The sequence below is a fragment of the Puntigrus tetrazona genome, chromosome 16 (assembly GCF_018831695.1).
Source record: "Puntigrus tetrazona isolate hp1 chromosome 16, ASM1883169v1, whole genome shotgun sequence".
In the NCBI taxonomy this organism is placed as follows: Eukaryota; Metazoa; Chordata; class Actinopteri; order Cypriniformes; family Cyprinidae; genus Puntigrus; species Puntigrus tetrazona.
The window spans coordinates 22,569,197-22,584,870 of record NC_056714.1 but is presented as its reverse complement, the minus strand read 5'-3'; the positions used below and the strand labels follow the sequence as shown (position 1 = coordinate 22,584,870).

The 15,674-nt window shown below is 44.8% G+C and overlaps 1 protein-coding gene across 18 annotated transcripts in view; it reads right to left on the bottom strand.

Moving 5' to 3' along the window:
• adgrb1a (adhesion G protein-coupled receptor B1a) overlaps nt 1–15,674 on the bottom strand; it is an 86,213-nt gene that overhangs the window by 55,105 nt on the left and 15,434 nt on the right. For all 18 annotated transcript variants that reach the window (XM_043261393.1, XM_043261396.1, XM_043261400.1 and 15 more), the window contains exon 2: nt 8,455–9,366. In XM_043261393.1, the coding sequence (XP_043117328.1) occupies nt 8,455–9,172 (718 nt within the window). In that variant the 5' untranslated portion in view covers nt 9,173–9,366. The remainder of the gene's footprint in view (nt 1–8,454; nt 9,367–15,674) is intronic.

The window sequence follows — 15,674 nt, the reverse complement described above, 5'->3', positions numbered from 1 at the left end:
TTCCAATGTTCCTATGGAAACCACTTTGATGGCACATGTATGTTACAGAGCCTTAGGTGCATTAGACATTCCTACATGCCCATCTGTGGTGCCTCTCAAACGTATGAGGCTTTATCGTACAAATAACCCCTAATCCCCCTAATCAAACCATTCATCGCTGCTCTCTCAGTATCTCCTGCTCGCTTTCGCTGGGTCAATCACAGCACGTTAGAAAAGATTTTCTATCTTTTATAGATTCTATTTTGTATGGACTGTGGGTTAGAGATGTTACTCTAGAGATGTGAGAGGGGGTAATCATACAGATGGGTTGGGGAGCTCTTTACAGCACTGTTGTCTTTCACTCCCTATTACAGACACACACACACACACACACACACACACACACACACACACACACACACACACAACAGGTATGTCTACAAGAGCATGCATTCACTAATCAGCAGCTTCCCAGGACTTTTTAAAGATCAACCAGGGCCAGACACAAATCACCATTCAAATTTGTTCTTTATAGATAGTCCATCCTAAAAAAAAAAGAACCAAAATGAACCATTGTTCACCAAACATATTTGGTTCCTATTGACTGCTATTAAATATATTTTTGGAACATACCATGGAAATTTTATTGCAAAAAAAGCCATACATGTTCGGAAAGCCATGAGGTAAAATAATTTTTGGGTGAACTATACCTTTAAATAAAATAATACCTGTGGTCGAGCCATTATTAACTGAATTCATAATTATTTAATTATTGTTAGATAATTGTCTGATTATTAATTATTCTAGAATTAATTGCATTATTATTTACATTAATAACTGGTGCCTCATTTATATCTACCTGTTCTCTTTTTTGATGAACCCTATAGCTACAAGTTGATAAGATTCAAACTATATGTTACTTAACGTTACTTAAAATCATCTTAAAAATCGTTTGCTGTATTCCTTACTTGTATCACTGTTGTATTTCTCATTGATAGGTTGCTCTGGATAAAGTGCTGAAGGAATTAAATGTAAATAGGACTAAAACAACAATGTAGCTATGTAAATGTAAAAACTACGCATTGATGCACAAGACACTAAAAAAAGCAACAATCTTGGAAAAGAATTTTGGTCTTGCACACAAAAAGTCTGATTGTGGAACGACAAAACGCATGCTGTGTGAAATGGCTCTTATAATGTTTAAAATGAATTGGGGTGTCTGACTTCCAAAGGAGCTTTGTAATAAAGAATTCTGAGGGGAATTTAAATAAGCAGCAAAGCAGCAAAATTCGACTCCAGACAGTGCTGTTCAATTGCACAACCGCCAAGCAATCAGAATAACAAACCCGCTCGCTGCTGTCCAATCCACGCTACGCGTTGCTTCGCTTTGAAGCGCAACCAATCATTTTCGAGGACTGGGAATCAAAGGGGCCAGTCATTTGTGGTATTGTAGCGCAGGCATTTCCGGACAAATAGTTAAAGAAAACTAAGTTAGCCTGTAACCAGTTGTGTTCGACTTTGACGTGTACTTTGACGTGATACACCGATTGGTGTTCGCTTCGTGTCGAACACGCATATTAATAAGTCCTTATCTAATGGTTACAACAGCTGAGTTACAATAACCAATTTTTCTAAACAAGTCCCACTCGAATACTAAACAGTTCCAGACAAAAAAACCCCCCAAAAACAACAACAACAAAAAAACATTAGGCTGAATGGTCGCCCTGCGTGACACTCATGAGCGTCAACCAAAACATGTCCAAGTCAAAATTTCAAAAGAAATACGTTTCATAAAAGCTACATTTTATATAAAGAAAACAAGGTCATTTAATTATCCTTATATTTGTCACGAATGAGCGGTCTGAGGCGTGCGGATCCATGTGCAGGCTTTTATTAAACGAAGGCATGGTCATAACAGGCAGGCGTCGAACAGGGCTAACAGATATATAGGAGGCGAGGCAATAACAAAATCCAGAGACAGGCGGAGGTCAGGTCAGGCGGCAAACGATCAGAGAAACAGTAAACAGACAGGGTCAAAACCAGGAAAACAAAGACTAAGGAAAACTCGAGAACCAACAATAGAACAGGCGAAACAATGCAACCTGCAGGTGAGTGGCTTGCTGCAGTCTTTATAGTCCAGGAACAGGAAGTTAACGCAGAGGAGTGGATGCAGATCACCCAGAGGTCAGGGCTCCCTCTGCTGGCTTGGTGACATAGCCCCCCTCCTAGGAGCGACTCCTGGCGCTCCACAAAACAAAACATAACTGTGAGCTTGGGAGGGGGTTCCGGGAGGGAGTCAGCAAACTGAGACCAGGGAGGAAGAGACGGTGGGAGGAGCCAGGGTGAAGACGGGAGGAGTCCGGAGCGGGAGGCGATCCAGAACCCAGCCATGATGGTCAGTGGTGGAGCCGACGGAGGGAGGAGCCATGGAGAGGTAACGGTCATCAACCCCATGGAGCCGACCGACGGCGGCGGAGCAGGTGGTCGGGGAGACTGAGGCGGAGAGCCGAAGAGCCAGGGTGACACAGCGGCGCTGGAGGTCCTAGGCAATACCGCAGGCTTCGGCGACTGATGCGGAGACGGGGAATGAGAAGGACGCGGCGGAGCCAGAGCGACAGAGGACTGAGGTGGAGCCGGGGGAAGGGAGGAGCCTGACAGAGCCGGAGGAATGGAGGGACGAGGCGAAGCTGGAGGAGTGGAATCCTGAGGCGACGGATGGTCGACGACCGACCAAGGCGTAGCCCGAGAGACGATGGAGCCTGGTGAAGCTGGTGGAATGACAGAGCACGGTAGAGAGGAGGAGCTAGGAGCCAAGGGAAGCCGGCGGGTCTACAAGCCGGGTGGAGTCTGGGACTCAGAGGCGGGACGGTGAAGCGAGGGATCCTTCACCCACGGCGGCGATGGAGACTGGCAGACCCGTGGCGAGCTCCAGGTGGAGGGTGGAGGATGAGTGCAGGGGCTGCTGGGATCCATTGTTGACGTGTAGCAAGGGTGGGAGGGTGGGATAACTTGAGGCTTTGCACGAGGCGCGGGCACTGGAGGCTTTGCACGAGGCGCGGGCACTGGAGGCTGCACGCAGGCGCGGGCACTGGAGGCTTTGCACGAGACGCGGGCACTGGAGGCTTTGCACGAGGCGCGGGCACTGGAGGCTTTGCACGAGGCGCGGGCACTGGAGGCTTTGCACGCAGGCGCGGGCACTGGAGGCTTTGCACGCAGGCGCGGGCACTGGAGGCTTTGCACGAGGAGGCTTTGCACGCAGGCGCGGGCACTGGAGGCTTTGCACGAGGCGCGGGCACTGGAGGCTTTGCACGCAGGCGCGGGCACTGGAGGCTTTGCACGCAGGCGCGGGCACTGGAGGCTTTGCACGCAGGCGCGGGCACTGGAGGCTTGCACGAGGCGCGGGCACTGGAGGCTTTGCACGCAGGCGCGGGCACTGGAGGCTTTGCACGAGGCGCGGGCACTGGAGGCTTTGCACGAGGCGCGGGCACTGGAGGCTTTGCTGGGCAGGCGGCAGCCATCTTGGGAAGCGGCGCTGGGCAGGCGGCAGCCATCTTGGGAAGCGGCGCTGGGCAGGCGGCAGCCATCTTGGGAAGCGGCGCTGGGCAGGCGGCAGCCATCTTGGGAAGCGGCGCTGGGCAGGCGGCAGCCATCTTGGGAAGCGGCGCTGGGCAGGCGGCAGCCATCTTGGGAAGCGGCGCTGGGCAGGCGGCAGCCATCTTGGGAAGCGGCGCTGGGCAGGCGGCAGCCATCTTGGGAAGCGGCGCTGGGCAGGCGGCAGCCATCTTGGGAAGCGGCGCTGGGCAGGCAGCAGCCATCTTGGGAAGCGGCTCTGGGCAGGCGGCATCCATCTTGGGAAGCGGCTCTGGGCAGGCGGCATCCATCTTGGGAAGCGGCTCTGGGCAGGCGGCATCCATCTTGGGAAGCGGCTCTGGGCAGGCGGCGTCCATCTTGGGAAGCGGCTCTGGGCAGGCGGCGCCCATCTTGGGAAGCGGCTCTGGGCAGGCGGCGTCCATCTTGGGAAGCGGCTCTGGGCAGGCGGCGACCATCTTGGGAAGCGGCTCTGGGCAGGCGGCAGCCATCTTGGGAAGCGGCTCTGGGCAGGCGGCAGCCATCTTGGGAAGCGGCTCTGGGCAGGCGGCAGCCATCTTGGGAAGCGGCTCTGGGCAGGCGGCAGCCATCTTGGGAAGCGGCTCTGGGCAGGCGGCAGCCATCTTGGGAAGCGGCTCTGGGCAGGCGGCAGCCATCTTGGGAAGCGGCTCTGGGCAGGCGGCATCCATCTTGGGAAGCGGCTCTGGGCAGGCGGCATCCATCTTGGGAAGCGGCTCTGGGCAGGCGGCATCCATCTTGGGAAACGGCTCTGGGCAGGCGGCGACCATCTTGGGAAACGGCTCTGGGCAGGCGGCGACCATCTTGGGAAACGGCTCTGGGCAGGCGGCGACCATCTTGGGCAGCGGCTCTGGGCAGGCGGCCATCTTGGGCAGCGGCTCGGGGAAGGCGGCCATCTTGGGCAGCGGCTCGGGAAGGCGGCCATCTTGGGCAGCGGCTCGGGAAGGCGGCATCCATCTTGGGCAGCGGCTCGGGAAGGCGGCCATCTTGGGCAGCGGCTCGGGAAGGCGGCCATCTTGGGCAGCGGCTCGGGAAGGCGGCCATCTTGGGCAGCGGCTCGGGAAGGCGGCCATCTTGGGCAGCGGCTCGGGAAGGCGGCCATCTTGGGCAGCGGCTCGGGGAAAGCAGCCATCTTGGGAATTAATGCAGTGTCTTCTTCCTCCATAATACCCAACGTGAGAGCTGACCCCACAGTCACTAAACCAAACTCAATAAAGTGTGCAAGTGATTCACGTGGACCCTCTTGAACAAGTTGTGTTTTGAGTGGCTGATTTATTCCCTCGTGAAAAAATTCAATTAGCAAACAGTCCGGTAAATCAGAGAAGTAAGCCAGGTCCAGAAATTCCTGAGTATAATCCTCAAGTGATCGGGTGCCCTGCTTGAGGGTTAGCAAAAGACATTGCAAGGTGCATACCTGGCCATGGTTCGGGTGAAAAGCCGCTGGATCCTGGTGTGAGGTTGCATTCTGTCACGAATGAGCGGTCTGAGGCGTGCGGATCCATGTGCAGGCTTTTATTAAACGAAGGCATGGTCATAACAGGCAGGCGTCGAACAGGGCTAACAGATATATAGGAGGCGAGGCAATAACAAAATCCAGAGACAGGCGGAGGTCAGGTCAGGCGGCAAACGATCAGAGAAACAGTAAACAGACAGGGTCAAAACCAGGAAAACAAAGACTAAGGAAAACTCGAGAACCAACAATAGAACAGGCGAAACAATGCAACCTGCAGGTGAGTGGCTTGCTGCAGTCTTTATAGTCCAGGAACAGGAAGTTAACGCAGAGGGAGTGGATGCAGATCACCCAGAGGTCAGGGCTCCCTCTGCTGGCTTGGTGACAATATTATTCCAGACCCACACGACTGAAGTCTGTGTTGGAACTCAAAACACGAATGGAGATGACCTGTGTTGTGAATGTATTCGACCCAAAAGAAAGACATATTCACAATCCGGATTCTTATGCACGTCAAGTCACCAACAATTTCAAGCTGTCTAGCATGAAATTTAGCCCGTAAGTCATAAAGTCATAAAGTAAGTCATTTTTTTTAAATCATACTTTTACATAATTTTAAAGGTTGAAGTTTCTGATTAGTGTAGTTGTGTGATTCATACATTTTGTGTGGTGAAGTCCCACCCCCACCCCAGTATGTCATTGTTTTCTTTGATAATTTGAACATTTTCTCCACATTTCAATTTCAATAACATACTTTTTTTTTCATTTCTATTATTCTCAATGCTGAGTCTCATTATTGTAATAGTTTTTTTTTAGTTGCCGTAAAGCATCTCTCTGGGGATTTCCGCAGATTTAGAGCTATTAAGACAGCATTATCATAACAAACATGAGTAGTAAATAGAGATGATAAAACTGAAACAGCAAAGTAAATAATGAAAAACTGATATACTCTACAACAACAATGTAACACCCTCTTGGAACAAACTCCCTCAAAGTCCCTCATTGAAAGTGTGTATGAAATAGTGATGAACCCCTAAAGCAAGACAGATGTCTGACAAATTCACCCCACCCCCCCGATCCCCTGTGTATATTTACAATGGACCAGTACAGTCTCACGCTAACGTACGTTTCTAAAACACATATACACACCCTAATGCACACCCAACCTGGGGCATTTTTTTTATTATCAAGCATAGAGGCAGTAAAACTGCTTAATTAAAACATGAATATTTTATGAGCTCTGGAGAGCTGTGGAGGGGCCATGAGCTAGCACTGGCAACGGTAGGAGACGAGAGCTAGAGAGAGAAAAAGATACAGACACACACCATCCGTCCAGCAGAGATAAGCGCTGTGCTTATCCTTCCCAGAGCAGTGGGAGCAATTTTATAAGCTGTACGCTAAAAAAGTGTGTGCCCCTGGTGGCTAAACATGCTCATAACACACACCCCCACACGCAGTGACAGAGTGCCGCCCGCACAACCGTTTTCAGCCATCCACAATAAAACGGCTCAGCATGAAACGGCTCACTGGTGTGAGGGACTGTGTGTGAGAAACAGAAAAAAGACACGACTACAACAAAACAGTGATAAGTTAAATCTTGTTATTGCGCCTAAAGATGAAGAACGGAGGACTATGGGGGCAGTCAATTTAAATTCCTTCGTTTAGCAACATCATAGCCAAGCTATTATCGGCTCCGCTCTCAATTCAAAGCGACTCGCTGAGAAATAACAAGTACGTGCTTTCATCTAGCTTAACCAAAGCTCTCTGAGACGCATCGCCCTGAATAACGAAAAAGTGCAAGTCATGAGGACGGTATTTTCCGCTGTCATCACCTCACACCTGAAATTCTCTCTCTTGCTTTTTCTCACTCCACTCCCCTTCTTTTCTGTCTCTCAAATCCAGCCCATAATCTGTCACTGCTCTGAGCTGCGAGAGATGAATCTACTCATCTCCCATGATGCCTTGCCTCTGAGCAATGGGTCACATTCACACAATAGACACGCCTTTAGCATTTTAAGATGGAATGCATACTCTCTCCCTCATGTGTCCCTCTATTTAACTCCCAGCTTTCCCTCCTTAGGAAGTGGAGGGAGGTGGGCCATTTCCACCTACGGGGGATGTGGGAGGAGGCACATCTCCAAATTGGCTGCACATAAAATAGACAGCGTGCCATTAGGACTGAGCTAGGGATATCCATGGAGCGATAGGTCTTGTAGAGTAGCATTGTAATGATGCACAGCCTGTCTTTCAAAAGTCATCTTTCATTTGTCTTTCTGCTTTGGCTCCATCCGATGGGCCCAGCCGAACATTCCTGGCTCTACTCCCGAACTCACGATCAATTTATGAGATGTTCTCTCTTTATCACGCCCTCCGTACATCTATTCTTTCTGCCTTGCTTGTCTTATGGGCCATTCAAATACAAGTATACATACATTAGATTAGTGTCTTTGACTGTTGCGACATTAAGGATGAGCCACTTAAGTTGAGATTAAGTTGACCCAAACTTAAACGTTTGGTTTTCTTTTTCTACTTTTCTGTAAATAGTGTTGATTCATCAGCGACATATGTTATATACTGTAGCTGGTTAATATAGATGATGTTTCCTTCTATATATTCTGTATTATTTGCCTTTTTGCTTACATGTTCTGTAATAATTTGAACCAAAATATCTAAAATTATTAAATTAAATTTGATTTTAGCAGTTTTTGCATGTAAGAATATATTCTGTGAAAATGGCCCCCTTATCACTTAGTTCAGCTGTATAACAATCACACATTTTATTAATTACACACCTTTAGTGCTCTTTTACAGTTCTGAACACTCGAGATCCGCCAACCCCCTGTGTTTATTAACAAGCTGAAAAAAAGTAATGCAAAGAAGGAAGTAAAAGAAAAGAAGAAACAAAGTCCACAAAAGGTCACACAGTGCAATGGGGTGAGTGATCTTCCAGTCCAATGGCTGTAGCCTCTCCTAGGGGTTGAGTTTCTGTGCCACATCCATTCCTGGAGAAGAGATCATGTCACAGCTCTGAACTCAGAAACCAACCCCATTCCCTTCCTAATAATCAATCTCCAAGCGCATCTCTATTGCTATCCCGTGTCACTCCCAGAGCATGTCTGCCGCATCAACTCTCCCACGGGCCGATCCGATATCCCTATCTGAACCCTCAAAGGATCACACATGGCGCCAAGAATCCAAGGTCATCCAGCTAGGACACATCAGCTGAAACCTTAAACCTTTTTTTTAAACCTCCAACAGTTCTTTCTGAACTCTTGTTTCTTCAGCTTTGATTGTTCTGTTACTTTGCTACTAAATAAGACAAGCTACAAAAACCCACAGTGGGAACAGAGAACAACATTTTTTAATTCAATAACCATTGAACCATGCTAGTTATAACTAGACAAAAACTGTTAGCTTACCGCTAGTGTCAGTGTCAGCTGTTCCTTCTTTCACAACAGGGATGCAGTTCTCCAAATAGATCCCATCCCGGTAGCATCCACTGGTTTCTTTGTCTGGCAGGGGCTGGTCCCAACATTGGCATGGTGTCTGCATGATGCCACAGGGCCGGTTGGAGGTACTGTAGGTCAGGCAGTCCTCCAACCATTGGCACAGCATTTGACAGGCAGCCATGCTGGGGTTACGCTTCCCAACCACAAGATACTCCACTTTAAATTCCCCATCGCCATTCCTGGACCCGGCACCCGCTCTGGGAAGCCCTTTCCGGATCTGCAGGAACTGTTTCCCAGCTTCCAGGAAGGCAACATGGGTAGAGGCATCACACAGCTTCACCACCTCATCGAAGCTCTCCATCCCGAGGAAGGTTCGTGTGGTCTCCAAGAAGGAGTCAAACTGGAAGGTCCGGTGCTGTCTGGGAATGCAGTCTCTGGTTGGTTTCGTGACCTTGATGAAGATGGTGTAGCGCCTTGGGTCAGGGTTCTGCAGGGTCCAGGAGCAGGGCGTGCTGGGAAATACAGAGGACGAGAGGAAGAATCCAAAGAAGCGGCTCTGGACCAGTGTGGAGCAGGTGTCAGACTCCGGACCGGAGGGGGCAGCATTGAGCATGTCCAGCCGCAGCAGTTGGAGAATAGGGAAAAGCAGGACCAACGATGAACAATTCCGTGAGAATTTTGATATCATGGCTGTAAACGGCAGAACGGTGTGCAGAAAAGTGCAAGGCTGAAAATATCTCTTACTGGGAACCTCTAGTTGTTAATGTAGCCGATAATCCGATGACAAGCCAATATTCTCAGATGTTTGCAGAACCGTCTGAACTGAACTTTGGCTCATTGATCCAGTTTGCTGTCCATGATGCCAGACGCCCTCAGAGAGATCTGCGGGATTAGAGAAGACAGAAAAAAAGACTGTATAAGCCAGATGGGAAAACAACAGCAATTATCCATTGACCAGATAAGAGTGAACATAATAACTTCAAAAGTGTGTAGACACCGACATGACTGACTTTGGTACTTAGAAATTACCACGCTGGGCTATATCGATCCAGAAGTGCCGCACCTGTGCTTCACATTCAAAAAGAACTCTTTGTTCCATGCGTAGCAGTCACTTTCTGCAGAAACATCACCCTCAATCTTGTATTTCATCAGTGAGCCCAATAATTTGTCCAATTATGGGGCAATCAATTACAAAAATATGAACACCTGCTGTCATTCATTATTTCCAGTGCATTTGCTTCATGCCAAAATGATCAATAGCTTCAGTCCTCTGCGAATCATTAGGCTAAAAGCGGCTGGATCATCTCTCAGACGGGCATGATTGTCATTCTTTTCCCTGACAATTCAGTGTCTCGTGCAGTTTTACAGCACTTAAAGATAAGAAATATGTGAGGTCACATGCAAGAGCAGTAGACAGACATCTTGGAGACTATTCTGATGTAATCGCAAAATTTCCATGTGCCATTAGTCATTTTACAAAGTGAGCGCCCCTGCACCAGGCTTACCCTGAGAGCCATATACCATGCAAGAATATACCATGCAGATTTTATTGTAGGTTAATCATCCTTATCTAAAGGCATTAGCTTTTTTTCTCATATTCAGCGTGCTAAGAAATGAGACAAATGCAGACAGGGAAAAAAAGTGCACTGAGTCATACAGGTTCTAAATACTGGTGGATTCTGGAAATGGATGAAGAAAAATTAGGTGTTTCATTCACATAGAGTGATGTGATATTTCTAATTATCATTACTACTTTAATATGTGCAATGAATCTGTTCAGCAATCTTAGTACGCTCCTTCCTCTTGGTGTTGTTAATAAATACAGCAGTCGCTATCGGCGTATGTAGCAGAGTATTGTTGCAGATTAGGAGTTCCCACAAAGGTGCTGGATAATGCTGTTATGAATGTGTGTGGGTGAGATCGATGCGTGCGTCTAAAAGAGTGTGCATTCTTTAAAAAAAGTATGAAACCAACAGATGTGTGTGTGTATGTGTGTGTGGTTTTTAGTGTGCACTGAATGCAGTTTTGTGAATGTGCAAGAATGAGTGTGTGAGTCGGTGTTATTTCTTGCACCATATTTTGTTTTAGTCACACTTTTTGTCTTTCGATGAAAATGTCATTTAAGTCAATATTTGCTATATTCATTAATCTTAGTCCATTTTACTTTGACTGAAACGGCATGTAATTTTAGTAGACTCAAAGAGTTTTGAGTCTAAACTAAAATACCCGCTAGCAAAGTGTTCAGTACAACCATACTATGACTGTATAATTTGAATTAATATTTTTATACTCTTAAAACTTACTGCATGCAATCTTGAAGCAATGTTTTCTTACATAACGTTGTTAGGTACATTAAAACATGCTGTAAATTGTCTTATGAAGACCCATTATTAATATTCATTAAAATTTCTCAAACCTGTTTCATAAACATTTTATATCACTGAAGTAATGTTATTTCCTTTTAGTAAGTGAGTCAGATTCAATAATCATCCTGGGGTGTGTTTTCCAAAAACATTGTTAGCTAAATATGGTGACAAGTTCCATTGAATTCTATTGGAAACATCAAAGCCTTTTGGGAAAACCACCCCGATTTATTCATCTTTTAGATCAATTCTTTAATAATTTAGATAGCATGTATTCAGTAGAGGCAAACTGGTGCAGACAACACAAATATTTTGACCAGTAATTTCTTAGATGAGATCAAAAATGAGATAACTAAAGCAACAAAACTGACCCAAACCTTAACCTCTCTCTCTACAGACGGCATCCTGGAGTCCTAGTGGCACAGCCTGAGGTGAAAAGCAGACCAGAATACATGGATGCGGCTGACTGCACAGGTGGTTTCGTTTCTTTCCGGGCGGATAATATAAAAAAGCTCCAATTGATCTCAGCATGACCTCAAACATTGCCTTACACACACACACACACACACGCTCACACACACACACACAAACACAATAGCACATATCTGCTTGGTCCCAGATAAGCTCTGTTCAGGATGCTCAGAACATAAGTCTTAAAGTGAAAAGAGTGGGCGTTTTTTAAACAGAATAAACAGTGCTTTTCATGCCAGTGGTATACGTAATGAAGCTGGAGGGTGTAATCATCTAATCCGTGCCTTAACTTAGCCTTGACATTACCCGGGACATTCTCAAGGCTGAACCTCAAGACACACCTCGACTGATGGAGGGATGATTGCTCATCCATTCTATTCTGCCCCAAGAAATTTAACTATCCCAGCATGCACTGGATGGGGTTTGTGAGTGTCGCACAGTGGCCAGCTCATTACAGACATGTCTTGTTTATTGATCAGCAGCAGTGACACTCTGAAAACCGCTATTCAGTTAATTGAGCCCTCGCTTTTACACATTATGTCACTCTGGGAGAAAAGAATAGCTAGAAAATATACAATTTGGATGAAAAATAATCCACTAGAGCCAGGTGAGAAAACAGATAACTTTGAGTAGTTTAGATTTAAAGAGATAGTTCACCCAGGAACCACAGACCATTAAACCGAATGTTACAACTGTTTTTTTTCTCCATATAAGTAAAGTCAGTGAGTTCCAAAACAACACTGGATGCCATTGACTTTCACTGTATGGGGTTGAGTAAATCACATAATATTGTTTTTAATTTTATTTAAGCGAACTGTAAGTCTTCTGCATTCACAGTCAAAAGCATTTTCCTAATCTGTCATTCTTACATGTGCGTGTCAAGTGTGTCGGAATCAGTTCTGTGCTGTCAAGGCATTATGGAAACACTTGACTGCTTATCACATACTGATAGCAGACTCGGATTCTGAAAATGCTGGAAAAATTGCTCAAGCAGAAAGGGCTCATGTACTGGCGCTGACTTCTGAGAGAAGAAAAAGAGAGAAGGAAAAGAGGGACAGTATAGAAAATACAGGTATTTTCTCATAGCAGGATTATACCATGATTAGAGGGGGCATGATGGGGCCTGCTTTTAGACAGAATGAAGCCATTGAGGCTAATCGAGATTTCTCCAAACTCATGGAAGTTGAAGACCACCTTCTTTTATTTAAGCTTTTAGCCTGTTACTTGTCATTTCATTATCCTTTTCACTCTCTTTCAGGGACAGCATGTAATCATAGTATCTAAAGTGTTGCTGGTAGTTTGTGTAAAAACATTGGGTGGGGAGAAAAAGATGCAGGAGTTAGAGGACAAGTGGATGAGAAAGAGAGCGACAGATGAAGAGAAAGATAGAGAGAAGGAGAAGGGAGAGAAGACAGGCTGTCGTTTCTCATGGGCGCTCTCGTTCATCGGTGTCTCTTTCCGCGCTCCGCCCCTTATTTATTTTTTCTTCCTCACAAATTAAAGAGCTACAATGACACCCCAGCGAACAAGGTTATTTGAGCAAACAGAAGGCAACAAGCACTGCTGCCTCTTTTAAGACCAACCTCATTCTCCTCTATTTGCGCTCCAGCGTCTGTGACAACAAGCGCTAGGCCTCACGCGGTCGTGGAATTAAAGAGATAATTATCTGTCTCTGGTGATGAATGTGTTTACTGTGCTAAATGCCAGGCCTTCTTTCATCAACTTATAAACCGCTGCTTTTCCTATCAGACAAAGTACAGGATGCAGAGGGATCTTGCGTCAGAAAACAGTTAATGTCAGATGGAGGTGCTTTTATTCTCGAAAAGTAATTTTGAGTCCTCCTACAGTGATAGTTCACCCAAAAATTATTTACCATCCTTATGTCACCCCAAAAATGACTTTACTTCTTCTGCAAAATACTAAAGAAGATATTCTGTAGTATGTTGTGGTTGTAGCAACAGTGGACCACATTGACTTTCATTGTACAATAAAATACAATACAAATAAAATTAAATAAAATAATACAGGTTTGGAATATGCCAAAGAGTGAATCTAAATCATAAAATCTAAAATCATACGACAAATTTGTATTTGCTTTAGAACTTTAGAAGCTTTAGAAGCACTCTTTGAGTTGTATGGACTATTCTTGGAGCTTGGCTTTGTAAATCATGTCTTTGTTGTGTAGAAAGGGGCTGCTTAATCTTAAAAATGTCCTTTTTTTGTTCCATGCAAGAAAAAAGAATAATGTGGTTTCCAAATGATGTGAGGTTGAATAGACTTTTGTGTGAACTATCACTTTAATTTCAACGTTCAGTGCTTCCTGGGTTAACCTTAAGCTAGGTAAACAGATCAGAGGTAGCAGTATTCTTGCTCTTGAAAGAGATACGGAGCAGACTTATCTCTGCTGTCTCAAGCTTTCTGTGAGCTATAGGATCAGAGCTTGCCAGGGAGATTTACTGAACGAAGCTAAAATGGTCTTTAAATCTAAAATTAGGAGAGTGGATATGAAAAGTAATCTTCACAACCTTAAAAACACACTATTGTTTCCGGGAAATTTCTGGTATGCTGTGATCATGAATACAGAATTGTACAGTTCTTGCATTGCAGTATTTTATCAAAATTTATTGCACTTCTTAATTTTATTATTTTTATTTATCTCATGCTGCTTTATACATAGAATCCATTTATCTCAGATTTTTACTTATTCTTAACCTAAACCAATGGCTTACAATCGGTCTAGACATGATACATTATTATCATTGAGACAGTATCTGCTAATATAGGATGCATAATAATACTTTATTGATGCAGATTAGTATATAAAAGTTACATATTGATACATTTTGAGGGTACTGCTTTGGTGACACACTGACCACTTCAGTACAACTAAAAGTTCAGTGGTTCTGCATGATAGATGCTATTTGCAATTTTATTTTATAATGGCTTTTTATGGCTAAAATGTTCTTAAAAGCATGTAATTTCCCCAGTTTATTGCCTTTGTCACAGTTTGTATCATCACCAACAGCCAGTCATTGTTGTCATGACATAATTTCCTGTGGCTCCAAAGTGATTAGTCACATGGCATTTACGGCTCATGTGTTTGGCTCAAAAGCTTTTGTGGTTTCAAGATTTCAAGTGTTTTCAAATTATGTACTGGTCCAGCGCCAGATGAACCACCAAGATGAAAGGGAAAACTAACAGATATCGCTTTCTTCCAGGTGTTATATACCTACTTGAACTAGACCAAACCTGTTGTATTCACATGCAAAATTCGGACTGATGTAAATCTCTCAGACTCTGATCAGAGGTCGACATCATGATTTGAAGAGACGAAGAGGAGGAGGTGGACATACTGGCAGGGGATGGAAAGAGTGTTAGAAGGACAAATGTTGAGGGGGAAGAGAGAAAACTGAACATCTGTTTGTGTGATGATCTAACAGGCTGCGTCTGCATGCTCTCTTTCCCCTGGCACGCCTGCTCCTGCACTGTTTGTTTTCTCTGTCATCTCTGCCACAGACTAGAGCTTACCTGACGCTAATTTCAATTAGGCGTCTAACTGTCTGAAGAAATGAATAAAGCTGAAGAGCTACATCAGAGACAACAACGGAGACAGACTGTAAGAGACAGATAAAATATAAGCAAATGGACCTGTCCATGGCTAGGAAGCTGACATCAAATATTTAGGAGTCTCTTAAACCAAGTACACAATGTGCTTTTTTAAAGTCTTTTATGATTGTAGCAGTTCAAAGGGTATGATATGAGCCCCGTGAGATCTTGTGTAAAAGACAAGGCTGACGATAGCTTTTTAAAATTTTTTTGTCAGACTGTACAATATATCTTGGGATGCTTTTAATGTACTAAACAAAACCTGCTGAACCAACTCAAACCACCAACAAACGTCCTTATGAACTTGATGCTGTAAACAACGAATGTGTTAAACCGAATGTAAAATAAATAAATAAATACATTTTATAGAAACGCTACAAATACTAAAAAAGACATTAACATTCTTAAGTCAGGATACATTTACAAAATAATAACATGACTTGTTGTCTAAGGAACTGAACATTGAGTTCAACAGAAATTGAGTAAGTCTAAGTAAGTCTATTGCCTCCTAGAGTGCATGCAGTGCAGTTGCACTTGTTCGCTATTGTAAAGTATGTTTTTAACCAAAAGGATATGCATATATGCATAAAAAGTTACTTTGCATACAGCATAATTGTGAGTAATTGTGTGGAAAGTTATGGAGATGTTCTGGGCTTACATTATGCTAATTGCTAATGTTGTAGACTTCCTTGTTTAGAATAATCCAGATTCATCGAAATTTGAATGAAGATAAGAACAAACCGAGTAAGA